At 40.9% G+C, this 26,471-nt stretch overlaps 1 protein-coding gene across 11 annotated transcripts in view; it reads left to right on the forward strand.

Annotated features, from left to right (window-relative positions):
- Positions 1 to 26,471, forward strand: part of SAMD12 (sterile alpha motif domain containing 12) — a 395,771-nt gene that overhangs the window by 252,609 nt on the left and 116,691 nt on the right. Inside the window, exon 5 of one of the 11 annotated variants that reach the window (XM_036876338.2) lies at positions 17,625 to 19,861. The exons of 9 other annotated variants lie outside the window; for them this stretch is intronic. In XM_036876338.2, the coding sequence (XP_036732233.1) occupies positions 17,625 to 17,632 (8 nt within the window). In that variant the 3' untranslated portion in view covers positions 17,633 to 19,861. Of the gene's footprint in view, positions 1 to 16,786; positions 17,437 to 17,624; positions 19,862 to 26,471 lie in introns of those variants that run through there. One more of the 11 variants, XM_036876334.2, reaches the window with a different exon arrangement.

Here is a 26,471-nt window from a genome sequence, read left to right on the forward strand (position 1 = left end):
TTGTTTGGTTACACAAAGAGTTTTACTACAATAATTTTGGTCCAGTAGGATTTGACATGTACTAAGGCATAAATAAATGGTCTCTAATCTTCTTTCTATTTCTGAAAGTGTAGGTATGTATAATCTTTTGTGACCCCTCTTTCTCTTTCACTCTCTCTTTCTCCCCAACTTCTCCTCCCTTCCCCAATGTGCTCCTTCAATAAATACTCCTCGCAGCCTGCAGAAGACCTATTAGAATTTATTAATTAAGGACCAGTTTCTGCTTCTTTGTCAGGGATAACCATTTGTTTTAAAGCTGATTTTCTGCTTTAATTAAATGAAAATGTCACTCAGTCAAATGAATTCTTTTATGTTTATTTATCCAGTTCTCCAGGCTTGAATATCTTAATAGGGTCTTGAGCTTATCAGATTTATTCACAGAATGAACTAGAAAATGTCTCTTACATCAATTTAAAAGACTCACAAATGATTATTCCTCCTTGTAGATGAATTGTGTAAACAAAGTCATGATTATCAAATATGTGAATGGTTGTTTTTTTTGTGTGTAGTTGTTATCTAGGTACATATAAGGGGTTTGTGTTTGGTATGCATGTGCACATATGTGCATATGTGTGCTAGAGCAGGAAAGTGAAGCATACCCATTACCACAGTCCCTTAGAACTTTAAGAAACCATCAAAGGTAGTATTTTAATCATCTGTGTATCTTTGCCTTTTTGAAATGCTAATTGATGTTGCAAGGTTTAAGGGCTACCCAATCCTTCCCTTCAGGTTCTTTAGAGGATTGTTTATTGAGCACAGTATATGGATCTAACATCATATTAGGTGCTCCAAGATGTTAACATGGAACAAGCATACTTATTCATTCACTCATTCAACAATTTTTACCTTACTATATGTCAGACTAGGTATTGAGACTCAATGATAAACAATGAGGTCCTTGAACTTGACAAGAAGGCGAACTGCAAAGACTCACTGAAGTCTTTTTAGCTGAGCAAATCAGGTTCCCTTCTCAGAAAGCTGACATGCTGGTTCTTAGACTTTCTAACCTGTGCTTTCAAAACATACATTGAAGGGGGTAAACATTACTTGCAATTCTTTTCAGGAAAAAACAAGTGCAATTCAAGCATTCTCTTTTATTGAAAGGGTGGAAATGGGCCCTGATGCCCACCTGGCATAGGTAGACTTTAACATAGACTTTGGGGTGATCTCACAACCATGGAGGTGAACTCCTTAATCACCCACTCCTTGTACAAAATCCCTGTTAGTACAAAGAGCAGCTCTGAGTCACTGTGCTGAAGAGCCAGGTCTCAGACCCACATTGCCATTTCCCTCTACTGTATTAAAGTAGGCTTTTGACTCCACCTATTTTGTAGGGGTTTTTTTCCACCTTAAATAATCTGGAGACAAAACTGATTTTTAAAGTCTTGAAAGTTGAGTTTCCAACAGCTAAAAGAGTCACCTCTGAAAACAGGCACAATTTTAATCTTTAAATAAGTCATCAGTCTGTTTTCTTCTCTGTATCATACTAGGAGTTAAAATTGTGACAGGTTGGCAATTTCTATTGTGAGAGACCATTCTGCTGGGAGTCAACTGGTCCCTTGGGTTAACCCAGCTCTGGGGTTAGAAACTGCAAGTATTTGAATTTCCTCATCCCTAAAATAGCTCCTGGTAGATATTAAGTGCTGTGACAGTAAAGGTAATGGAAATAATTATTAATTAGACTCCACGGAGCCTGTCCTATTCAAACCCTGGGCTTAGAAAAAAAAGGTTGAGAAAGAGTTGACTTTGTCTCTTTAATAGAGATGTTGAAGGTGTTGACTGTGGCTAAAACCCCACTGCCCAGGTGAAGGGGAAAAAGTAATGGATGTCTCCAGAGGTAAGAGAACAGTCTCAACATTGGGGCTCCATCCCAGACGCTATAAAGTATTCTATTGGATAAATATTAAGTGAACACATCTTATATGCTAGATACTGTACTAGGCTCAGGACAGTCCCTATCTTCAAGGATCCTTCAGCCAATGAGTATTCCAAAAACTTAAAACTTAGGTAAGTTAAATGTCTATTAGAATTGGTCCATAGACCCAGGATGGCTAGCCCCACATGAGGCCACAGCTATAACAGCAAATATCGCTGTCATTTATTGTGTGCTTCGTACATACCAGCCTTGTTCTAAGCCTTCTATTTGCATTGTCATTTTATCCTGACAATAACCCTCTGAGATGGGACGTATTATTATCCCTATTCAGATTTTAAAAACTGAGGCACAGAGAATTTGGGTGACTTGAATCAGGTCACACAACCTAAGAACTGAGGGAGCAAGGATGTGAGCCCAGGCTCCTTCCAAAGCCCCTGCTCTCAGATACCATGCTAAGTGTTCTGCTAGAAATCTGTGAATATACACTGTCAATATATTTTATTTTATAAGATCTGGAAGAGCAGTCACCATTGTCCAGTGCCAGGGAGGTAGATCCGTAGGAGCTATACTACACTGCCCCCATACCAGTGTTCAGTTAGCACATCCCTTTCCAGGGTTCTGTCCACAGGAAATGAGGGGTGTGTGTGTGTGTGTGTGTGTGTGTGTGTGTGTGTGTGTGTGTGTGTGTGTGTGTGTGTGTACACATACATACTACATATAGATAGATAGATAGTTAATTTTACATGTATAAATTTCACTATATATGTGCATATATGTAGTAAAGTTATGTTAAGGGCAATGCAGGAAAAATACAAAATGCAGAGAGGCTCTAATTAGACTTGGGAATAGCAGTGACATTGAAGAGGTAAAGAGAAGAAATGAGGGTTTCCAGGTGAAAGTGGGGAAGAGCAAGCAGGAAAAGCATGTGCTAAGCTCTGGGGCACAAGAGTTTAGCATTATCTGAGAACTGAACAAACACCACAGGTTGGACCACAAAGCTCCAGGGAGAGCCATGAGGCCTGGACACAGCTAGAAACAGCTCCCACAGGGCCTCAAAACCACACTGAGAATATGGAATTAGGGTCTCGAGAAGTGCAATGAGAGACCACTAAAGGATTTAAAGCAGAGAAGTGATGAGATCCCATTTTTGTTTTTAAAAGATCATGCTAGCAGCTGTCTGGAGAATAGATTGGGTGAGGGCAGGTTTGACCCCAGGGAGGCCAGAAGGTGACTTTTGCAGAAATCCAGGTAACAACAGGTAATGGTTAGAACTAGGATGGTGGCCACTAAGCTGCTTGGGGGGCGAATCAGTTTGCAGGTGGGTTCATCAGAACTTCATGAGGACTGCATGTGACCAGGAGAGAATCAAGAGTGAGTGCAGATTCCTGGCCTGAGCTGCTACGTAGATGGAAGAGCCTAGAACAGGAAACATGAGGCAGAGGCTTGACTGGGAAGTGAGAAGGTCGGTCTGTAACATGTTAAGTTTGAGCCCCTTTTGAAACACTTAAGAAAGTGGTTAGATATCTGAGTAAGGAAGTCCAATGAGGGGTCTGCACTGAACATGTAAATTTAGGAATCATCAAAATATGTGTCAGGTGTGCCCATGGGGAAGGGTTGGTACAATGGCTTGATCACTAAGCATTCCTGATCTTTACTCACACCAGGTCTTGTTTTATGTCAAATAAGAGCTTCCTTCACTGAGCTGTCCATCCACCTCTATGCATATCATGAGTGTCTTCTGATGGCTTATTCAAATGAGTATCAGAAAAGGCCTTGAGAGAGACAAGAAGCTATACTGACAACATGACATAAAATGGTATTGCAAGGCCACACCACACCCTGTGCCAAGCCAGCTCCCCATTCCCAGCTTTACTTTTGTCAATGATGGGATAAACTAACACAGAGTGACCTAAAACTTGAGCTTCGTAGTCAGAGAATCTAGGCTGTTAACACAGCTCTGTCCTTCACTACCTATTTAACCTGAGGCTAATGGTATAGCCTCTCTAAAAGTGAGTCTTCTCTACTGTAAAATGAGAACAAAAACATCTAGCTCACAGAATGGCTATGAGGTTTGAAAGAGATTTTTGCAATGTGATTATTAGCACTGATCTGAGTAAATGGTAGGTAGGAAATGGATCCATGTAAGAAATTCTTCCTAGTGATTAGTCTAAGGCTAAAATATGTATTTTATATGACTATTCCAGTAAGTCAAACACTGAATTTTTGTTTTAATTCAGCAATCATCTCAAGCCAGTGAGATGAGAAAGTGCATCGGATAAGACATATAGCTTCGCCAGATCCATTAAATTGCTTCTGACACAGGCCAGTTTGCCAACCAGAATCACAGTCAAAATCAAAGTGTACCAATATCTAAACACAGTTTTTCATTGTCTGTGACAAACCCAAAAGATGGTATAAAAGCCTTCTATATATAGCTGTTTATTTGGGTCCTTTGGATGATTTCATTTGATTAGAATATATAGCTTGTTGAAAAATCATTCCTAATGTTGTAGATAACTTCTTTAAGAGTACGTAAGGAAGAGGCCGTATAGGACACAGAGTTTTTGCCTGTATTACTGGGGGTCTAGAAGAGTCCCTACCACTACCACCAAACTATCCAGGGTTTACCCTTTCCAGATCCTTGCTTCAATTATTAAGTTACTTGTATTTTAATGTTCTACTGAACAATAGTTATGGTCATTATGCAAGTCAGCAAGTGTACCTCCTAAGTATCTGCTATGTGCCCAGCACTGTTTGGACTCAGAATGAAGAAGGTAGACCCTTCCCCAGCTGGAGAACAATGCAAGAGTATTTATGATTTAATACTCATCGGAGTCATATATAATTAAGTGCTCTAGAACAGCTCTGTCCAGTACAATTTCCTGAAATGTCCTACATCTGCACTGTTCAGTAGAGTAGCCACTAGCCACATGTGGCTATTGAGCACTTGAAATGTGGTTAGTATGACTAAGGAATGGAATTTATAATTTAATTTTAATTAACTTATATTTAGGTAGCTACATGTCACTACCAACCACCATATGGACCAGCATAGCTCCAGTAATCCTGAGGAGTGAAGGTTGTGGGCTTCAGCCTGAGTTGGAAGCAGGGAGAAAACTGAAGGGACTCCCCATCTAGGGTGACAGTATGAGCAAAGGCTTACGAAGGGGGAAGTATGTGGTTTTTGAATATTATGGAGAGAAGAGAACTGAGGGAAATTTGATGAGAGAGACTTGAAAAACATCAGGGAAGGAATTTGTTGACTTTAGACTATTCTTCTATTTTGTAAGTTTTGTAGAAGCATTTTACCTGCATTAATCCTCCTGTTATTTGGAATCGGTGTTACATAGTGTTGATTTTGTTATGCTTTCTATAAATAAATGATTTCCACAGAGTTATACCATGTAATATACAAGGTGTTCATGGAAACTTTCCATACTAGTGAGATGGGAATCTAAAGATAATTAAAAGAAGCAATTGCTTAGCAGAAATTAAAAGAACCCACAAGGGTTGTTAAAGTTTCTCTCACCAGGGACCAGCAAGAGCAGAGGCCAGAGGAAGCAAAGAGAGCTGGGGCCATGGAAGAGGGGTCAGCTGGCCAGAAGTATGTTGTGAGAGGACCGTGGACAAGGTGGGAAAGAGAGAACCGTCAAACCTCTCATGTACTGCCTTCCACTGGGGCCTCTCACTAGCTAAACACAACCAGAAGCCAGAGAGCAAGAGATGGCAGGTAATTCCATCCTCAGGGGATGAGCTCCCATGGCAGAGCTGGACAGAAAAGACGAGAATGGGTCATGAGGAGGAGGCAAGAAAAGGGAGTGGGAATAAACAGCTGTCTTTTTTTATGTTTAAAAAGTAACATCTTAGTTTGGAGATTGAAGTACCATAGACAGGATGGTCTAAACAACAGAAATGTGTTTCTGTGTTTCCCCTAGTTTTGAAGCTTGGGAAGTCCAAGATCAAGGTGCCAGCTGATTGTTTCTGGGGAGGACTCTCTTCCTGATGCCAGAAGGGTGCCCCTTCGCTGTGCCCTCATGTGGTGGGGGGAGAGAGAGAAAGCAAGCTCTCTCCTGTCTCGTTTTATAAGGACACAATCCCGTTCCTGAGGGCTCCGGCCTCATGGCATAATTACCTCCAAAAGGCCCCACGTCCTAATACCATCTCATTGGGGATTAGTGCTTCCGCATATGAACTTGAGGAAGACACAGACAGTCTATAGCAAACAGTGAAATGGAAACCAAATAAATATCTAATATATTGGTTCAATTATGACAAACCATATATGTGGTGCAGCATTGAAATTGTATACAGTGACAGGAGAAAATCCTCATTAGATATTAAGTAAAAATAATACGAAAACAACATATACAGGAAGATCAAAATGTTATTTCTAAATAGTGTATATACAGTAAAATAGAGGCATATTATTCACACGGGAAAAAAAAAAACCAGACCGGAAAGAAATGCACCAGTATTTTAACTGGCATCTTTGGATGACAGTTTAAGGGTGTTTTTTATTTCTTCTCTGTACTCTCCTGCGTTTTCAAAATTTTCTAACACACATAATTATTTTTCTGATTGGGAGCAATGTTTCTTTTGTTCTGATATATCTGCCTGCTATATCTGCAGGGCTATATTGAGTAGAAAGAGGTATGTGACTGTTCCTTTTTATCAGTCATTCAGTTAGCTTAAGCCTCATTATGTACCCATTTCTACAGTGACAACAGGCCCCTGAGCTGTATTTTTTAGTGCATTAAAAATGGGATGAGTCAATAAAATGCTCTTGTTTTAAAATATGCCACTGAGAAACCCTTAGGTCCTGGAGAACTGCCTGATTTCCTATTGATCTTTTTATCGCCTCAATTATTTCCTCAAACATGGTTAGTTAATTCAGAGGCCCACCAACCCCCTTTCCCTGTTGTCTATTACATTTAGTCTCTGTTAAAGATGAATCTTTGGTGGCACTTCCATTATTAAATTGACAGTTGCATAATGCTTTATTGGTATCTGCAAGATTGAAGCATATTTCTTAGAAACCATGGAGATGGGAGCCATTTTTTTTTTCTGAACCACCTAAGCATGGCCAGTTTGTGCTCTTGTAATCTTCGTCTTAAAACAGCAATCCATCTGTTTCATTGTTTTGTTCTTTCCTGATAGAAAAACATTTCCCCCTACTGTCTTACTGATCTACAATCATCCGACCTTGATGGACTCTTGTACATGGCATCACTGCCAGGGATTTGATGACTTCTCATATTAGTTATCATGTCAGTAAATCCACTTTCTGGCCCTGGCTTGCATTTTCACCTCCAGATGCTACCCAGTTATTAATTCCTAGATGGCTGCTTCAGCAGCATTACCCCAGTACTTGCCTGTATAGATTTTAGTAATAAGCAGTTTATAGATGTGCACAAGTGTTAAATGCATATAAGCATTATTGTTGATAACTGTAGCTGTAATCTTAGTTTTGTATTGGGTGAGTTAGAATCATTGTGGTTGCAAGGAACAGAAATCTGAAGGTTACTTCAGCCAAACAACAAAACTTGGTGGGGTATTCCTAAAGTACACACAGAAAAAGCCATTGACAAAGCTTCTGAGCAGGCGCAGAAGGACCTCAGGACGAAGTAGAACTGAAAAGCCAGCAAGCATCCTGATGGTAGTCAGTCTCTCCTTCTCGTGTCTCCCTTTCTCTCCACTTCATTTTTTCTTCATATCTCTGCCACTCAAGTCACAGAGTGGCAGATGACTTCTCACCACTTTCAAGTTCTCCAGTTATGGCTAGAGCTTTCAGAACTCCCTCAAGTGCTCTCTCGATTTCTCATCTGTCTGCTCCCAATTATTTTCTGCCCCTCCCATCCCAATTCCTTAGTCTCTGGACAGGAACTCAGTTGGCTCAGCTTTGACCCAATGAAAAACAGCCAGCAGCTGAGTTGTAATGTACCTCCCTTTGTGCCCGGAGACACTGTTGCATCACTGTGAGGCAGTCTGATACCCTAAAAGGTGTTGACCCAGTTTGTATGTGGTGGATACCTTTGCTGTACTTAATGACAAAGATACAAATTTACCAAGTCAATATCTTTTTTGTATTGATATTTAGAGGCAGAATCATATAGCTCATAAAGGTGGAGCTGTGGAAAAAGTTAGTTTTGAAGTCTCCCTTCGTACATGGCAAGAAAGAGCAGTTTTATGTTCTTGACCTAAGAGATTGTCACAGAGATACATCAGGGAGATGGTGGGATGTGATCACAGGAATGAAGTGAAATATCAGAACTAGGAATGGCACCAAGAAATGTAAGACAGGGGGAGACTGGCCCACAAGAAGCAGGCAGGTTTCCCGTAATGAAGATGGCTGCTTTGGCACCACATTTCAGAATCTGTGCTGTGGTCTAGACAGCAGCTTACATGTATTTTATGAAGTTTGCATCCGGAAAATAAAAAATCTGTTCTGAGGCAACCAAAATACAATTAGCCTTTCCATGTGGATCTTTTGGCATTGAATCCCCAAACTGAGACATATATGTATTCATTCATCTAAGAGACATTTATAGAACACCCACTAAACACTAAGCCTCAGGCAAATCTTAGACACTATGGTTATCAAACGAACCTTTATATGAGTAGTAGTATTAATTAAGCTCTGTGCTAGGCACTTGAGTAAACATTTCATGCTTTTTAATTCTCACAACAAATACCTTGATGTAGGCTCTGTAATTTCCATTTTAAAGAGAGGAAGTCAATGTTCTGAGAGACTAAAATAACATGGTCAAGGCCACAAGGTTAGGGTTTGGAGGGGCTGAAGCTTGACCCAGATCTGTCTGACTACAAAACCCTTGGTTTTATTTTTTCAGCACTTGAGTTGTGCTGTCATGGCTTATTCAATCTGTTCTATTGATTGATTGAGAAGTATATGAAGAACACCCATGCCCCCTCACAGACGCTCCCAGGCTGGCGCCAACATGGCTGATGGATTGGTCCACCATGATAAGCCATTGTATGATGTAGTAAATGCTGTGACTGCAGCATCCAGAGAAGAGGTAGCTGCCACCTCCTAGCTATGGAACCATGGGCAAGTTCCTTTCTTCTCCAAGCTTCCCTGTCCTGCAGTTGTAGAAGTGAAGGGAGTATAAGGACCATAGGGCTGTGTGTGTGGAGAACAAGAGTTGATATGTGTAGGTACTGGAGCAGTGCCAGAATCCCAGTGAGGGCTCCTTCAGTGGTAGCTCGAATCATTATCCACGAAGCATTGTGTACTGGGAGAACTGGCACTGCCCCACGGAGTCAGACAGGATTCACTAGAAACAGGCTTTGATGCATCGTCTGTTACTAGGTAGGGAAGCAAATGTTGGATGTTTAAAGTGGAGGGATCTGTGAACAAAGGCCTTTGTTTATTCAACACACATTTATTGAGCATATACACTGTGCCATGCATCCAACTTAATGTTAGTAAGGGATAGATAGTCATGGCACTATGAAAGTATGTGGAATGTTCTAGATCCTGACTACAAAAGATGAATCCTAGGAAAATAGCCGTAAGGAATTATCTGTGACAACAATTATGGACATGACAAACCTAGGGTTGTCTCAAGGAGATATCAAACTAATTTCTTCACCAAGCCATTTTAAAATTCTTCACTAAAGCAAGTGTTTAGTACACCTAGTTGCCCTGAAGGGTCTTCCTTTCTCTACCCACCTGTATCTACACACTACAAAATATATCCTTGCCCTTCACTTTCCAGGATGACACTGCTGACTCTACATATATTTCAATGAAGGATTATTCAGTTACATAGAAATTTCCTTAACTGGGGGTATCCTGAGAAGGAATACAGAAAAAGTGTTAAGGCATATTAAAAATTGGCATTTTCCTGTTGGCAGTTTGTCATTTTTCAGTTTGGCATTTTTCCCTGTTCCTTTTTCTACCATGTCAGTCTGTATGAGTCTTGATGCAGAGGGGATTTTCTTGCAAGGTATCTTTCTTCAAGCATATGGATAAAATTGCCAAGTCTAACTGAAGGCTGTTAAGAGTCTTGCTCTATTTACAAGTGATCAAAAGCAGATCACTTCTGCTGTTGGCCTCAGTCCTAGACTCCCAGGAAATTAATAGCACTTCTTGGCCTGTGACAGTTTGCATTTACTCCCTGGGTGGGCCCTGGCCTTGGGTGTCAAGCCTTCCTGGCACCTGGAACAAACTCCGTCTGGGGCTATTCTGGCTCCCTCAGGCCACCGTCACCTAGCCATCCCATCCCATAGTCTCTGAAGCTGCATCAGTCTTATTGTCTGTGCCTCCCCATGATCCATGTCGTAGAGCAGCAAAAGATCAAAACTGCACAAGCTGGAAAGAACTTCATTCATTTAGAAAGATCAACAAGTACATTTGTAGCACTTGCTATGCATGAAGCACTGTGTTCATTTTACATGTGAGGAAATGGAGGCACAACAAGGTTAGGAAAGTTGCCATAGAGCTGATAACTGGCAATGCCGGGAGACTAGCATGGCAGTCCCATTCAGTGCCTGCGCCCCTCACCCCGAACCATGCGCTTCACCATGCTGAGGGGTTACCTTGTCCAGGCTCTTATTTGGTCAAGTGAGTTATTGTAGAAAAAGCTCCTAACACACAGTAGAAGCAAGAAATGCACTAGCTGTTGTTATAAGCGTGATTAATAAATGGCCAAAACTGAAGCTGGGGGAGTGAGGCAAGTTCATGCACTTAGTCTAGGATTTACCAAACTGTTTTCTGTGTAATGCTAGGATCCAAAAGGATGTAATGAGTATTCTATTTTTTAAAAAGATAATAAGCAAATAGGTTTGGGAAATGTTGGCTTAAAAAAAGTCTTTTATACTGTAATACTTCTCAAAGCTTTAACATGCCAATGTGTGTAATCTTCAAAAGGTAGCCGTGGTAAAAAGGGCTTTCTGGATGTATTAGACCATTATGTAGAAAAAGTTTAGCATAGTGGGCCTGAGACTGCTTAATTTAAAAGATCCTGCTTGCATGGTTGGCCCTTGTTGGTGTCCAGAAACTTGGATTTCAGGAGGGTTCCCACCTCTCCCCAGTCAATGGCTCATGTGCCTAAACTAATTGTACAACAGTATCATTTATGCCAAACCCCTGCTTTCCTGCTGGGAGTCTGGAATTTTGGTACAGGCTAGGCAGAGGCTGCCTGTGTGGGCAGCACCTAATAAAACCCCTGAGCAGTGAATCTCTAATGAGCTTCCCCAGAAGCTGACATTTCACATTTGTCGTCACTACTCATTTCTGGAAGAATTGAACTCATCCTGTGTGTCTCTAGTGGAAGAGGGCCCTTGGAAGCTTGTGTCTGCTTTCCTCCAGACTGCACCCCATGTGCCTTCCTCTTTGCTGATCTTGCTCCATATCATGTCGCTATAGTAAGTCCTAGCTGTGAGTACGGCTGTGTGCCGAGTCCTGTTGGTTCTCCTGGCGAACCACCAAACCTGGGGACGTCTTAGGGGGACCCACTGTCACAGCCAGAAACCCTTGCCCTCACAATGCCTTCTAGCATCTGGGTTGCTGGGGTTCCAGACATACAGCGTAGGCGATCATGAGCTGTGCGTTCTCACAGTTCAGAGGCAGAGCTCGCCCCACATCACCACCCTGGTGGGCTTCTTGGTGAAAAACGAGAGGGTTCCTGAGGCCCAAGAGGAGGTCATTACCAGGTAACGATTTCCTTCTTGGCTGGAACACAGAGATTAAATACACACTGACAGTGCTGAGCTGACTGGTACGCTTTCATTGTTCTTTTGGAACAATTGGGTGGGAAGGGTAAGGACAGGACCAGAAGCCTCAAGGTAGAACGATCTTTAATGTCCTTCCACTTGTAGACTTAGCTCTTTAACCCACTATAAAATTATTTATAGAAATGTGTACAAAATTAGCATTTATATGAAAACGTATTAAATTATATATGTGATTAGGAAATTTTTTATAATCACTACTAATGGGGCTTTGTGGCTTTTTGAGCCTCATGGCTGAGCCTGTAACTTATCCCTTAGTAGATATGACTTCCCTGAATTCATTTTGCAGAACAAACAGAGGGTCTCCCAAGAGCAAGTAGGCGGCTCTGGTGCATGGAAAGCCAAATGGAGAGGGTGATCAGCCCAGCATGTGTTCCTCCAAGATTTTTCCTAGTTCTCCTCCTCCTCCGCGTTCTTCACGGCTGAGTTGTCCTCTTATACTTCTCACAGATGCCAAAAGTTATATTTGCATATCCTCTACCACGGGTGGGGAGTTGTGCTTCCTGCACTCTAGCCTGCCCGTTTCCTTCCCTATGTTGTATGTCTAGACCAGCCTACCCTGTTTTCCTTTGACCTTGTTCTCACAGCCCTTGTTGACCTGTTCCCATATAATGGCCAGGCTTATACCAAGAACTCACCAGTTCTTAGTTGGGTTAGCTGGCTCTTTGCCAAGCTAACTAATGCACAGGTAATTCTCTAAGCCCTTTGTCCTCTTCTCTGTCTCATTACCCCCTGCTTATACTGCATCTTGCCTCCATTTATGTGTTCCTTCTATCCACTTTGCTCTTTCAACTTCTTTAAATCCCAGCTCAAGTCCCACTCAGTCCTCCAGGGAAGCTGGCCTTCTCCCTTGTACTCCTGTGAACCTCTGTGTGCATTTAAGTTAATGGTAGCTGAGACTATTACTAAGCAGGCTTATGATACAAGACTTTGTCATATTTTTTCCTGGAACTTTTGCCTCAGAGAAGCACTGAGAGATTTTTCCTGATGGACAAGATCTTGGCATTGTACTGTCAACCTTCCTGCATTAGGTCCAATCTGAGCAGGACGGGGGAGTTAAAAGAAAAAGGAATTATGAGTCAGAAAGTCAACAATGGGCATAAAGACTTGCCCAGCTTCCTCTGCACTAGGGCTTGGATTTCCACATCCATTTTTGGCATCAAAATTTCTGTCCCTAGCTTGCCTCATTTCCTGGCAGTCACTCAAAGCAGAATAGAGTCTAGAAGGAAGGAAGGAATTCCCATGTAATGACTGAATGCTATGTGCCAGGTGCCATGTATATATTCTGTCTTCACAACATCTCTGCCAAGAAGGTGTTCTTATTCCCATTTTACAGATTGGAAAACTGAGACTGAAAGAAATTAAGTAACCTGACAAAGTTGCACAGCTAACCCAATGCAGATGTGAAGCCTTTGTCCTTTACATAAAGTGCCATTCAGGAAATCAAATCAGAGCTTAGCACAAAGCTCTGGGTAAGCAGGTATGGGTTCATAAACTAGTCCCTGTACACAGAGGACAGGAGAGACCAAAGAAAGAGGCCACTCCAGGTTGGTAGGTGGCAGTTTTAGTAAGCATGGGAACATAGGAGACTTCTCTTGGGCAGCCACAAGGTGAGTTGATCTCTGCACCCACCTGCCAGAATCTTAAGAGTTCATGTAGAGGCCTTAGCTAGGCTGTCACATGTACCATCCAGATGGTCTGAACACTGTTGCAGGAACAGTGAGCAGAAGACACATTCCAAGGACAGAGGGCAGGTGAGGAGCCTCTGATAGCCTAGGTCCAACTGGCAGGTCAACCAGTGGTCACTTCCTCCCAATTACCAACTCTGACAGCAGGGACCCCCTTAGGAATGGGATATGGGCAGTAGAGCTTGCCATTGCTGGAACCCAGGCCAATCCTTCTCATCTTCCAGAGGAGAAAACTGAGGGAATGAAACGGGAAATGTCTTCCCTGAGCTCAGTTAGCATCAGGGCTAGAAACCCTGTCTCCTACTGCCAGCACATTTTCCACACCCAGTCGGGGGAATGGAACCCGCAGTGTATATTCTTCTCCTGGCTCCATTACTACAACAGCCCCCACCAGCTCACAAAAGGAGACACGATTCATACTGTAGCTCTACCCCGTGTACCCCATGTTGCTCTCTCAAGAGCTTATCCCTAGAATTGACCAGCAAGGTGGTGCATTGACTTACATCAGAATCATCTAGAGTATTGATCCAAAATGCTGAATCTCGGCACATTCCCTGGTTCTCTGAGTCAGAAGGTAATTTGGTCACTAAAGAAGAACTGATATGGAGTTTGAACTATTTATATCAGTGACTTCTTACTTAGTTCTGGCCTTCTGTTTGTTTTTACTTTCCTTGGGGGCATTAAGTCAGTACCTCTATCATCATCTTGCATTTCTCGTTCTTGGTCAAATTCAACAAGAAATGAAAGTCACTATACTTTTCATCAAACTGTGATTTGGCCAGGATAGAAATGGGGGAAGGAAATCCTCCAAATAGGAGACATTCAGTTTTCCTTGTGGGTCATAATAGTTATATAGAAAGATCCCTCATTTACCTGATAGCGTGTTTTCAATAAAAATCTAGGTACAAATAATGAAGACCCTCATTTTCAGTTGTAGGCAAAATATTTCCAAATGTCAGTATTTTCTTAAAACTGCAAGAATTTGGTTTAGTGGTTGAGGCAAAAGGTATATACAGGTTGGCAGTATCTACAAATGCATGTGTCAGACACACAGAGCTTTTCAGACAACTTAAATTAGTTGCCAGGATTTAAAAATCAGGAAGTTTCACATTTTTAAATGTAAATTTCCATCTTCTATTTTAAAAATTTGATATATTTTATACTGGACCACAGTTCCACAATGCAACACCCTAGCACTGCTTTCTGAAACAGACTTTGGCGCATTAAAGATGTTCATAAATTCTTTAATGCTCCTTCTATTGAGAGGTGTGGTCAGAGTACCCGCCCCCTGAGGGCTTAGTGACTGCTCTGATGGCAGAGGTGGTGCCGTGTCAGTTTCTGGGCCCAGGACTTAAAAACTGGGAGCAACCACTTCCTGTCTCTTGGGATGCTGGTTCAGGGAAATGAGCTGCCGTGTGCAGCTGCCCTGAGACCACCAGGCTGTGAAAGACCCTAAGAAGAGACACCATGTGGAGCAAGAAAGGTTCCAGACACATGACTAAGGAAGCCTCCTCGGAAATGGATCCTCCATGTCGCTGAGGGAGCATCACCTGGGTCAGGAATGAACCACCCAGCCAGGCCCTTCATGAATTCCTCACCCACAAAAGCCTAAGCAAAATGACATCGTTGCTTTAAGCCATCAGTTTGGAGTAGATAAGAAGAACATGTTTCTAGTTTGCTCTATTCTGACCTCCATTCTTTCCTCTGGCTTTAATTAAGTTATTTTATATCCTGGCTGCTGTAGGAATTTGGGATCACAATTCTTATTTAAACCATGTTCTTGAGACCCTTGAATTATGGGAACTTTTGGAAATTAAAATATTAAAGTAAATAGAAGTGTGTGTGCATATATATATATCATATATATATATATATATATATGTATATGACAAGATTAGGTTCTGAGGACAGGGCAGATACAGAGAGCAAGGAAATTTCTACTTGGATAAGTTTATCTTCCATGGACCACCTTGCTCAAGGTGGATTGGTCAGCAATTTTCAGGAGCTGGCTTCCTTGTCTATAAAAGCAGGTCCCATTCATCTTAGACATTTGATAAGGCTATTAGTAAGATAGCTCAGCTTTTGTATTATTTGACTGTGTATTTGTATATCTTCTGACATATTAGAAAGTGTATTTATTCATGGCAATCTAGCCTGTGGGAGAAAAGAAATGTCTGATTCTTTGTTAAAGTCTGTGCTTTTCTCATCATGTACTTCCAGCTCTCAGTAAATATTTCTTGAATGAGTGAATGAACAAATGAATGTGTGTTGGTCCCTGAGAGTACAAAGACAGATGAGACATAGTCCCTGTCCTTGAGGAGCTCACAGTCTATTGAACACAGGCAGCAAATTAAATATTGGTTATGCCTCCTGGGTAGCACATTCTTTCATTCAGAAGCATCACTCCATCCAAGTCTAGCTGCTGTTTGCACCCACACTCAGATGAAACAATAGCTAGGGGATAAAAAATTGGGGGGTAGGTAGCTTCATGTGGTAACAGATGGTGACAAGACTTACTGTGGTGATCATTTTGCAATGTATACAAGTATCAAGTCATTATACCTGAAACTAATATAATGTTGTATGTTAATTATATCTCAATTTAAAAAACACACCTTGGAGGAGCCCAGAATGGGGCAAGGGGCTGCAAACACCTATCCTGAAGATAGCAGCCTCCGCCTGCTGAGGTGGAGGAATGGAGATGTGTCCCATCAGAGCTCTGGGAGGCAGGGCACAGTTGCTCAGAAGCACCCTCAGGAGCCCATCAGAAAAGGCAGATCAAAATCACTGATGCATCTTTCCACCAGGCTCGGCTAGCACCGGCTGCAGGAGCAGCAGCGAGGCTGCTCGATCAACACCACCCCTCAAAGCTGCAGCTAGAGCTGAAAAGATTCAGGGCAAACACCAGTTTTGTTTGTTTTAAGAGATGTGAGGAAGGCCTTGATTTTAATCAGCCTGCCCCATATGGGCTTTGAGGAATTATCTTTTTTCCTTCTCAAGTATGTTTGGCACACTATCAGCTCGTGCATTTTTCCCCCTTTTTCTTTATAATTGAGGAATTTGTAAAGTTGGACAGAGGGGAAGCAAAGACTTGTTTAATCTTAAAGATAAATGGTTTCTTGTTCTTTATTCTCCTGGTAAGATTGAGTATGGTGTCAATATATTGATATGATCAACACTGTACAGAGCGTTGATTAAAATGCTAATGAGTTTTGAAAGATTTCTTTTTGTTTATGTTAAATAGCAACCATGAGGATGTCAAGAAATTGTTAGGGAGTAACGCTGGGGCTGTCTTGCAGTTTTTCAAACAGCAGAGTTGTATTCTAGCCCCGGGAGGCCAAACCTTGCAGGTGGAAATGAATTTCTGTTTGTAAAATAGAACCTGGTGAAACACTTAACCAGTTGTTAATTCGCTGTGTTTGTTCCATAGACCCTGAGCTCCTTTGTGTAGAAATCCTATAAGAAAAGGTAAAAGCAACAGTAACAGCAATGAAGCTTCTCTCAGACTCCTCACAGTTTAAAACTGTCAGCATGTTGTCATTTCAAAGAGAAAAGATCATCTGTAGCAAGGGTCATTTTCTTCTTTAAAAATAGCTTTTTTTGGTCATTTCAACATTGAAATCCAAAGAAAACATTAACCCATTGTCTTGGCAATTAGGTAAAATTATAAAAAATAAAGATATTGAAAGTAAACAGAGCTGCAGAAACCATCCCTAGTAAGTTGTGATTAGCTTGCACATAATTTGGTACTGACTGTGCACTTCATCCAGGCTGGGCTGAAGAGATCTGCTTCCAAAGGGGGAAGAACTTATATCTTCCTGAAAACATAACTTGCTGCTAATTTTTGTTTCTATTCTTTGAAGTCTGACCACCATCCTTTGATGTGCAGATTAGTCATATGTTGCCCTTGCCTCTTCCGGGTGTTTCCTGTGTGATCGACCCCTGGTGATTGCAATTCACGTAAACCTACAATATCATAGCCCAAGATGCCTCCTGTCTGTAGAGAGGCAGGGTGTTATTGAGTGAATAAAGTTTTATCCCCTAACCTGTAGGAGGTGACTAGAAGGTGAAATAAGGTTAAAGAAAGCATGTCCAAACAGCATGCTTGGTCTCCCTGCTTCTAAGGGGGTCTGAAGTCACTCAGTTCCTTGGGACCCAGAGCATGGAAGAGACCGTGTTGTGTAAAAGAATTGGCATGTGACATGGATTACTGGTCCACAGTCAGCAATTACTAGGGCCTCACTTGGTTGCATAATCTTGTCTCTTAGACAGCTGAACATTTCAAATGAGGACCGCATGGATAAAATTCCTGAAGCATAAGGCTCTTCCTTTCTCAGCACATGAAGACTGTTCTACCCATAAAAATCATAGACCCAAAGGAACTTCGGAAGATTATATTGTCCGTGCTCCCGACTTTTGGTAAAACCATAAAAGATAACAATGTGCCTGTTTTTAAGCTTTCAAGAATGACTGTAACCAGCTGTCTTTGGGAACCTCTCCTGATACTTAATTACCTTCCCCAGAAGGCAAATCCTGGTATCTCCTGGGACACAAAGCTGGATTTGAATGTCTGTACTGTCGCTCTGGCTGTGTGACTGTCAGCACATCACTGATCCTGACAAATCTCAACTAATTTGTAATATGCAAGTAAACAATGATTTACTTACATCAGGAAGTGATTTTTCAGGAGTAAAGAGATATGTGCACAGTACCTGATGCAAAGGAGTCATGTTACTTCTTTTTTTTACCTACCCTGATGCCCTCCTATTGCATTCTTTGTGTTCTCTGGCCTCAGCATGGAGAGACAATGTCAAATGTCTAACCATTCCCTAAGGAAGCAGATAGCATGATGGAACTGGAAGACCTGGCACAAACTTTAATAGGAAGCTGGCTTGCCACTTGCAGAATGGCAAAATAAACTGAGAAAACATTTAGTAATCACACTAGGTACTTATTTATTAGTATAAGGCACTCCAGTTTGACCTCATCTTAACTCATTACATCTACAGTGCCAAATAAGATCATGTTCTGATTTACTGGGAGTGAGAACTTCAACCTATGAACTTTGGAGGAACAGAGTTCAACACATTACATTAGGTTGTAAGATAGTAGTTCCTGAAAATCTTTTGTCAGGTACTATTTGATATTATATTATACTTGGTACTCAGGACAAAGTGGCTTTATGTTCAGCTGCCCAAATTGTACAGGAAGACAAATTCCTTGGAAAACCAACCTCAGACCCCTTGCATATTAGGAGAGCAGAGAGATGGCCATGGTGGAGAACCGCAGAATCACATGCACTAATGGAAGAGAGGGAAAGCCTAGGCACAAGTGAGCAAGACAATAGGGGTCCTGGTTGAGCCACATTGGGAATGTTACACAGTAGGGATGAAGCTTTGGAGGCAGTGGCTGTGTACTCTTGCAGATTTAGGACATTTCTTGCTCTAGCAATAGCTGTGCCTTCACCAGGACTTGGAAGCTTCTGGCTCACAACTATAGATGCAAAGGCCTTCAGTAGTCCATAGGAAAAAATAATTTTACCAAGAGATTGAGCCTCAAAAATTGGCCTCCACCAGAATAATAGAGTTAATTGAGATTCTCAGCACCACATTTTGGGAAGCTGGGGCCAGATGAGAAAATTTTAGAATAATTTTCAAATATATGAAGAGTATCTATTTTCATTAACAGCAACATTTTGTAATTTCAAAGCAAGGGAGACTCAAGAAGAGGCTTGATTTATGGGATATGTGATTCAGATTAGATTTGAGAAGAACTTCCTGACAGCAAAAGTGATGTATTAAAAAAAAAGAAATTCTGGAATCTTCCTAACATCTTAGATACAGAGGCAAGCATCTCTGTACTATAAAATGAGCATGCTCACTGCTGAATATCAAAGAGCTGAGCTTTATCTTTCCATCATTTTCTCATGCACCAGAGAGATATTGTGAGCATAACCTACACCAGGTTCAGGGCTGAGGTCTAGGATCTTAGGGATGATGGACACAGGCTTGGTCCTCAAAGAGCTCACCGGTTCATGCTCAGTATCTACTTGTTGAATAAATAAATAGAGATGTATAGATAGATCAATTCTGATACACTGTCATAGAACTAATAACTGCCCCAGTCATGCATTTATATTTTTAACTATGGGTGAAGTCATTAAAGAATGCTTTTCAGAAGAGTTGGCATTTGGGCAATATCTTAAAAGATGATTATTGGTTTGCAGGGTGCGCATGATGGGATGGGACACACACACACCAGAGGCATGGTACCAACCAGGCTATTTGGACACTGAGTACAGTGTGATTGGAGGAGAGGATATCTAGTAAAGGTTGAGAGGGCCACTGATCAGAGAGGAGGCTGATGGGGAATGAAGTGCATAAATCCCAGTTTTTTAGAGTGTTTCTTGAGTGACTAGTGATTTAATGCTTTATTTACTACAAATCCTACTATATTAATACTCTCCTGATCTGTCCTGAAAAGGCACTCCTTTTTGGCCTTCTTTTGTAAATTTGTAAAACAAAAGAACCATTGCTGTTTGTATTCTGAAAGATAGGTATGAGTGAGGTAATTATTCAGTCTGTGACTATTTGACATCACCATCAGGTATTTGCAAAGATCCCTTTGCTTTCAGTAGTCACACACTTGGGGTCATGCTTCAGAAAGCTGAGCAAGCCTGGTGTCAGCTTCTTTCCAGAGTGGTGGGACTTTGTGAAGGAGGTAGAGGAGAAGAAAGCATGAGATAGCTAGGATCTTTGATGAGTTTGGAGCCACAGGGCACAGTGAATTTGCCATTGGGCCCTTGCCAACCTATTGTATAAAAATTTCATCTGTGCCCAAGAAGAGGGTGGCTCAGTGGCTTAGAAGCTTAGGAAACAAGCTTCTGGCAAACACTGCATCTTGGACTCTAGCATCTTTCCCATCAAGAAAAGAGATGTGAGCAAGGGAAAAAGAGACTGGCAGGAGCTGAAGAGAATCCCTTGATGCATAACTATCTTTTGATTATCTTCTACTTTTCGGGCAGTGTCCTAATGTTGGAAGGCAAATACCTATACATTGCCTGCTATCAAGCATCCCACGTTTCCCTCAGCAAGGCAGACATTTTCTTCAAAAGGCAGATCACTAAGCAGTCACGATACAACATGAGGCAAATAAGGGGATAGGCAAGGGTGCTATGGACCCTAGAAGGGGCCCCTAAGGCCCCTTCACATGGCAGAGCTTTCCAGGCATCCAGCAAGTTTCAAGAAAGGACTTGTTCAGTATGACGGAAGTTTGCAGTGGGGGTAATTACAGGGGCTGAAATGGAAGTGTACATAAAAGTGTGTGGTGCCAAGGGACTGAAATGTCACAAGTAAGTCCTCACAGCCCTGCAGGGCAGAAGACCCAGACTCATTTGGCTGTAAGCCACAGTCACACACCTTCTGCACATACATACACATGCAGTCGTCTAAGGGCGCTTCCCTACCATTGCAGTGGTTGTGTGAGAAAACCAGGGAAGAGCACAATTGTAAGGAGTAGTTAGTGTTGTGACTAAATAAATGAATGCCACCTGTGCATCCTACTTGGGGAAATGAGTCAAATTAGTGAAACAAGTTGCATAATCACAGCAAATGCCGATCTCAGCCATTGCAGCAAGGCCGGCCAATTCTGCTTTTAATGAGCGGCTTCATGATCAGTGTGCATTCAGATGAGTGAAGAGAAATTTTAAGTTTATGTTTTATTTTCAATCACATATGTAGTATGTAATCATTGCCAGAAAATTTGTAAAAATTAGTTATGCAAAAATAAAAAAGTTAAAGTCACTCAGAACTCACCATGCAGTAACAATTGTCAAAATTTTGGTGTATATATTTTCTGCCTTTCATAAATATGTATATTTATAAAAACAGATTATTTTGTTTCTTCTGTTCTCTTAGTTTTCACTTTTCAATATATTTTTGTTTTATTCCCTGCCTTTTTTTTTAAGGGAGGGGGGCCAGTTTTGCTGTATGATCTGAGTTTTTCTTTGATTCATTCTCCCCTCCTTGTGTCACCCCAAGAATTTGGAAGGTATGGTATTTGTTTTAAGTTCCTGTTATAGTTAATATCAAATTTTTAAATAATATTGATATATATTTAAAACCTATGTTCTAAACATGTTTCTCAATATCAAGAATGAAACAATATTATTGACTCCCTACAACATACAAATGAAAAATAATCATACATTTTTTTCCTCTAGCTCCCCCCATACAAGACCCCTTTCAGTTTTTGCTATTCTACATTGACATTTTTAACCCAGTCCATAATAGGTAAATTGATTCTTATATAATCGAACCTCTTGTTTCAAGAAGGATAGTGTTTATAGTCTTCTTAGACACAATGCTATTTAACAAAGTATGCATTCCTCAAATACCATATGCTTAGCTAATCTCAGTTACCACAAAGAACATCCAGCATTCTAGAGCCCTTTCCCAGATGAAGATGACTTCTCATCATCTTCGTTTATTGCTAACAGCTTGGATAAACAATAGAATTTGGGAATCATAGCATAACCATTCTCCCTGAAAACCATGTAGGCAAATTCCAAGGACATTTTTTTCTTTTACACAGGATCTATTTCTTTTTCCTGAATTTGGGGAAGGTTCTTTTAGACTTACTATTGAGTGGGCCTAAATATTTATCAATTTCACTAAGTCCACAGTAAAACCTTTAAACTAGAGATTATCTTTTTTTTTCATTTCAGTGTAATTTTCTTCAAAACACATTTTTGAAATTGGTTCTGTGGCACCAGTTCTGATTGCTTCCTCATTTACTCCCTTTATGCATGTACTGCATATACTGTGTTTGTGATTCTAGTCCATCTTTTTCTTTTTGATCATTTTCTTGTGCCTTTTTTTCTCCCTCTGAACTCTGGGTGATTGTCTCAAGTGTGTACTCACCTTAATAGTTTCTAAACCAGATTGATTTTTTAAATCACTTCAGAATGTTTGTCAATACAGATTTCTTTGCCTTGCCCAAGGTCCACTGAATCAGAATCTCCTACATTTGACCCTGTATTTTAAGTATCCATCCATATTTCTGATGATCATCTAGATTTGAGAACCACTCTCTTATTTCACTAGTCTAATTACATTTAATTCAGGAGTGATTGTCCTCTTTATTGCTTTTCATGCAGTTTTTGATTCTGAAATGGAATTATTTTGCTTGCTTGTATTCTTTTCATAAAATCCCTTTTTATCTCTGTTTGTTGCCTCATTACCACTCTCTTAACAAGTTGGTGTTTTGAGTAATTACCTTGAGAATACAAAGTAGTCACTGTCTCAAACTTTTGTCTTGCTCTGTGGCAAATTTCTTCCAAATTATTATTTTCTCTTTTATGTGTTATGTTGATTTCCTTATGTTTATACGATGTTTATAATTTGTGTTGAGATAGTTTTTATCCTATGTTGGGGGCCTGTTTGATGATGCCCTCTTCAGTGGTGCCTCAGGTGACTTCTGTGCATTCCCAGGCACTCTTAATTTGACAGCTGTCTGGCATGTATTTACATAATAAGTTCTGTCATTCAGCAGCCTGAGGATCATGGAGACAAGCCAGTTTCATAAGTAAACCCAGCAGTAGAATTTTTGCCTTACTTAGCATTTTCTACAAATTTGGAAACTATTGCATCAAAACCCATCTCTCTGTATCTTGGGTCCATGATACTCCACCCACTGTTCTGTGTACCTAGTATAGTTGCATCTAGTACCTTGCAGGAAATGCCTATCCGTGTGAGTTGGTGAGAACTTATAAGAGCTGGGGCAATAACCTATCTAGTTCTAGAATGTTTGTCCTGTTTCTTTAGGAATGGCCACATTGGTAACAAGTGTGTTAGAGAAAAACTCTGACTTTCACAGGAGTTCTGTTGTCATTGGGCCATGTGTACATCTTCCCCAGGCTGTGTATTCAACATTGCTCCCTATTGGTGAGTCCCTCTAGTTCCTGTGGACTTCACTTGCCTTTAGATCTCAACCTTCCATAATAAGAATGTCTCCCCTAGATGTCAAAGTAAGTCCACAAAGAAAAGCAGGTAATAGCCATAAACTGGAAATGAGCCCAATATCCATCTGCAGTTATGGTTGATAATTGTGGTATATTTATACAATATATAAATGCAAACCCTAAGAGCCACTTGCATCGGTATGGATAAATGTCAAAAACAATGTGGAACAAGAGAGTGAAATGGAAGACACCAAACAACTATGCTTACTCTCAGGAACTCATGTCTTCCCTCTGTTTGAGGTCACCTACATGGCATCAGATGCAGGTTTCTAGATGCTTGTAAAATGGCTTTTTTAAGTGACCTGTTTCAGTACTGAGAAGAGATTGTTCCCTATTCCTGCATTTCTGGATATCTGAAAGGAAGAAGGTGGGAAGCTTGCTTTCATGGGAGACTTTTCCCCAGAAATACAGAAAGAATGGCTAGAGTTATACACAGGGTAGTATTACTAGCAATTTGACTGTGAACAGTGCAGGGTATAGTTTTTCAGCAGCATTGTGTGCATGCATTTTCTTCAGAGGTGCAGTAGCACTATTATGCTTGCAGAGGAGGCCAGCAAGGCTCAGCGAGTTGAAGTCATCTATGTCTCTTGTTGTCAAGGACAAACACTGATTTCACAGTTCAAAGTCCACCCACTGTCCACTACATCCCAGTGCCTGCAGCTTCAAGCCTATAGTCAACTCAAGTTAAAAGATACTTCCAGTCATTCAACAAGTATTTATTGAGCACGTGTTGTGTGCAAGGCCAGCAGCTGAGGATGCAGCAGTGAACAGGATACCTTTTCACTGCTGTCATGACACTTAAAATATAAAATGGAACGTAGGCACTAAAGATTTGCACAAAAAACTATTAAATGACAGTTGTGAAGAAGTTACTGTGTGATAGTATTTAAGGGGAAAACCTAGACTACAGGGTCAGAGAAAGGATTTCTTGAGGAAGTGGGCAGTAATCTGAACCCCTATTGATAAACAAGTTAATCAAGCAAAGAAGCAGAGAGAACAGCAATACAGTAGAGGGACAGCCTGCAGGAAGAGCCCAGAGGCTGGGAAGAACTTGGTAAACTAACAATATTAGCAAAAGGGCCTAGTGAGGAAGGTGGACAGTGGTCAGAGATGGGGAGCAACATACTTTGCAGATCTGTGTAAACCATGATGATCGGGGTTTGGGTTTTATCCTGAAAGTAAGGGAACATCTCTGAAGTGTTTAAAGAAGGGTTGGGCCATATCCATTGCTTCGTCTACTAAAAAGGGGATGCAGGGAGCAGACAGGCTCATTCCTGAGCCAAAATATAATTGGGAATGATTGACATATACTAATTACCTGTTATGTTATTATAGATTTGCTTATAAATGTATAGAATCTATAAGACTCTTATTTATTTTTTTAATTGAAGTACACTTGATATGCAGTACTTACTGGTTTCAAGTATACAACACAGTGATTCAACAGTTACATACATTATTAAATCTTCACCCCAACTGGTGCCGTTACTGTCTGTCAACATAGACAGATGTTACACAACCATCGATTATATTCTCCATGCTGCACTTCCATCCCCATGACTAACTTACATTATGATTGAGAATTTTTGTGCCTCTTTGGCACAACCCTTCCCCCACGGTAACCAGCAGTCACTTCTCAGTGTCTATAAGACTCTTTAAATGGATGGAACTATGTCACTCTCAGTCTACATATTGAAAACTGAAAATACATCTGGCAAACCTTGAAAAACATCCTTGGCATTTGCAACGTTTTAAGTTGAGGATTTGTGTTCTGACTAGTAGGAGGTCAGAATCTTGATGCCAACTCCGTGGATCTTGCCAGAGCCCAGCCTCACCAGTCAAACTTGCCTGCCCACCTGTCACCCATGTTGGGGGCCATGAGCCCTGATGGCTGCTTAAGCTCTTCAGGGTGCCAAAGAAATAGCACATGGCAAAATGGATGGGCTTTTATTTTACATCAACACTTTGTTTTTATAGATTCTCCTTCAATGACCATAAAAAGTTCATTCAGTAGATTTTTTTTTTAATATCAGAGAATTAATTTGAATAGAACTTCACTTGATTGCCTGCCCACCCTTCCTCTGACAGTTATACATTGCTCTTCCATACAATGGGAACTACCCGATTATTCTCCAGAATAATGCCACCTGGAGTGACGAATGTTCCAATTCCCACCTGTTTATTGAGTACTTAGGGCATGGAGGCACTATGTCATATACTTTGGAAATGGATGACAAAGATGAATGAGCCAGGTATTCTACCTCGAGAGACCCCCAGATTTAGTAGAGGAGATCAGAATATTGCTCAGACTATCGTGTAAGTGCTACCAAAATAACTAACAAACTCTGGATTTTCAGAAGCAAGAGAGAAACCAGGAGGACTTTAAGTTACCTGGATCTGTGGTAGTAGGAATTATTTTTAGAAGGTTGTTTTTAAGAAATATACTGAAAGCCCATACTTCAGACAAACTCATTATATCAAAATTCTGGGCAGTCCATATTTGTATTCCTTACATAATTTCCTTAACTGAGTCAATCTCTTTAAACAAATCTTCTCTGAAATAGCAGTGCATCTTTGGAGATCACTCATGTGCATGTTTGATGGCCTCTGCATGGTCACTGTCTGGAAGGGACCAAAGTAGCTGTTTAGTTCTCATCTTTAATTTGCTTCAATATAAATGTGATGTAAAACTTGTTATGTTAAGCTAATTGCATCTAAGCCTTTATTTTCTGCTGCTAAATGGAATTTGTAGAAGGCACCCTCCCACCCCAGAAGGGTGGAACATTTAATCACAATAACCATCTTAACCTTAGGTGAAGTACCTGGGTATCCTTTAGGACCTCATTACCATAAAGCATCTGACTAACTGTGAAAAGATGCTCAGGTCTTTTAGAATTACATTGTGTTTGATACTCAGTGTAAACGACCAGATGCCATAAAGTAGCAGCTCCTTAGGGAGGGGGCCAGAGGAGGGGTAAGCATCACAAGATATCAATTCCAGTACAGATTTATAAATTTTTAAACTCCTCGCAAACATACATTCCTGAATAGACTGAATGGTTTCTTCTCCCTCTGCTTTGTACCTGTCATTCTC

Source organism: Manis pentadactyla, chromosome 3 (genome assembly GCF_030020395.1).
Source record: "Manis pentadactyla isolate mManPen7 chromosome 3, mManPen7.hap1, whole genome shotgun sequence".
In the NCBI taxonomy this organism is placed as follows: domain Eukaryota; kingdom Metazoa; phylum Chordata; class Mammalia; order Pholidota; family Manidae; genus Manis; species Manis pentadactyla.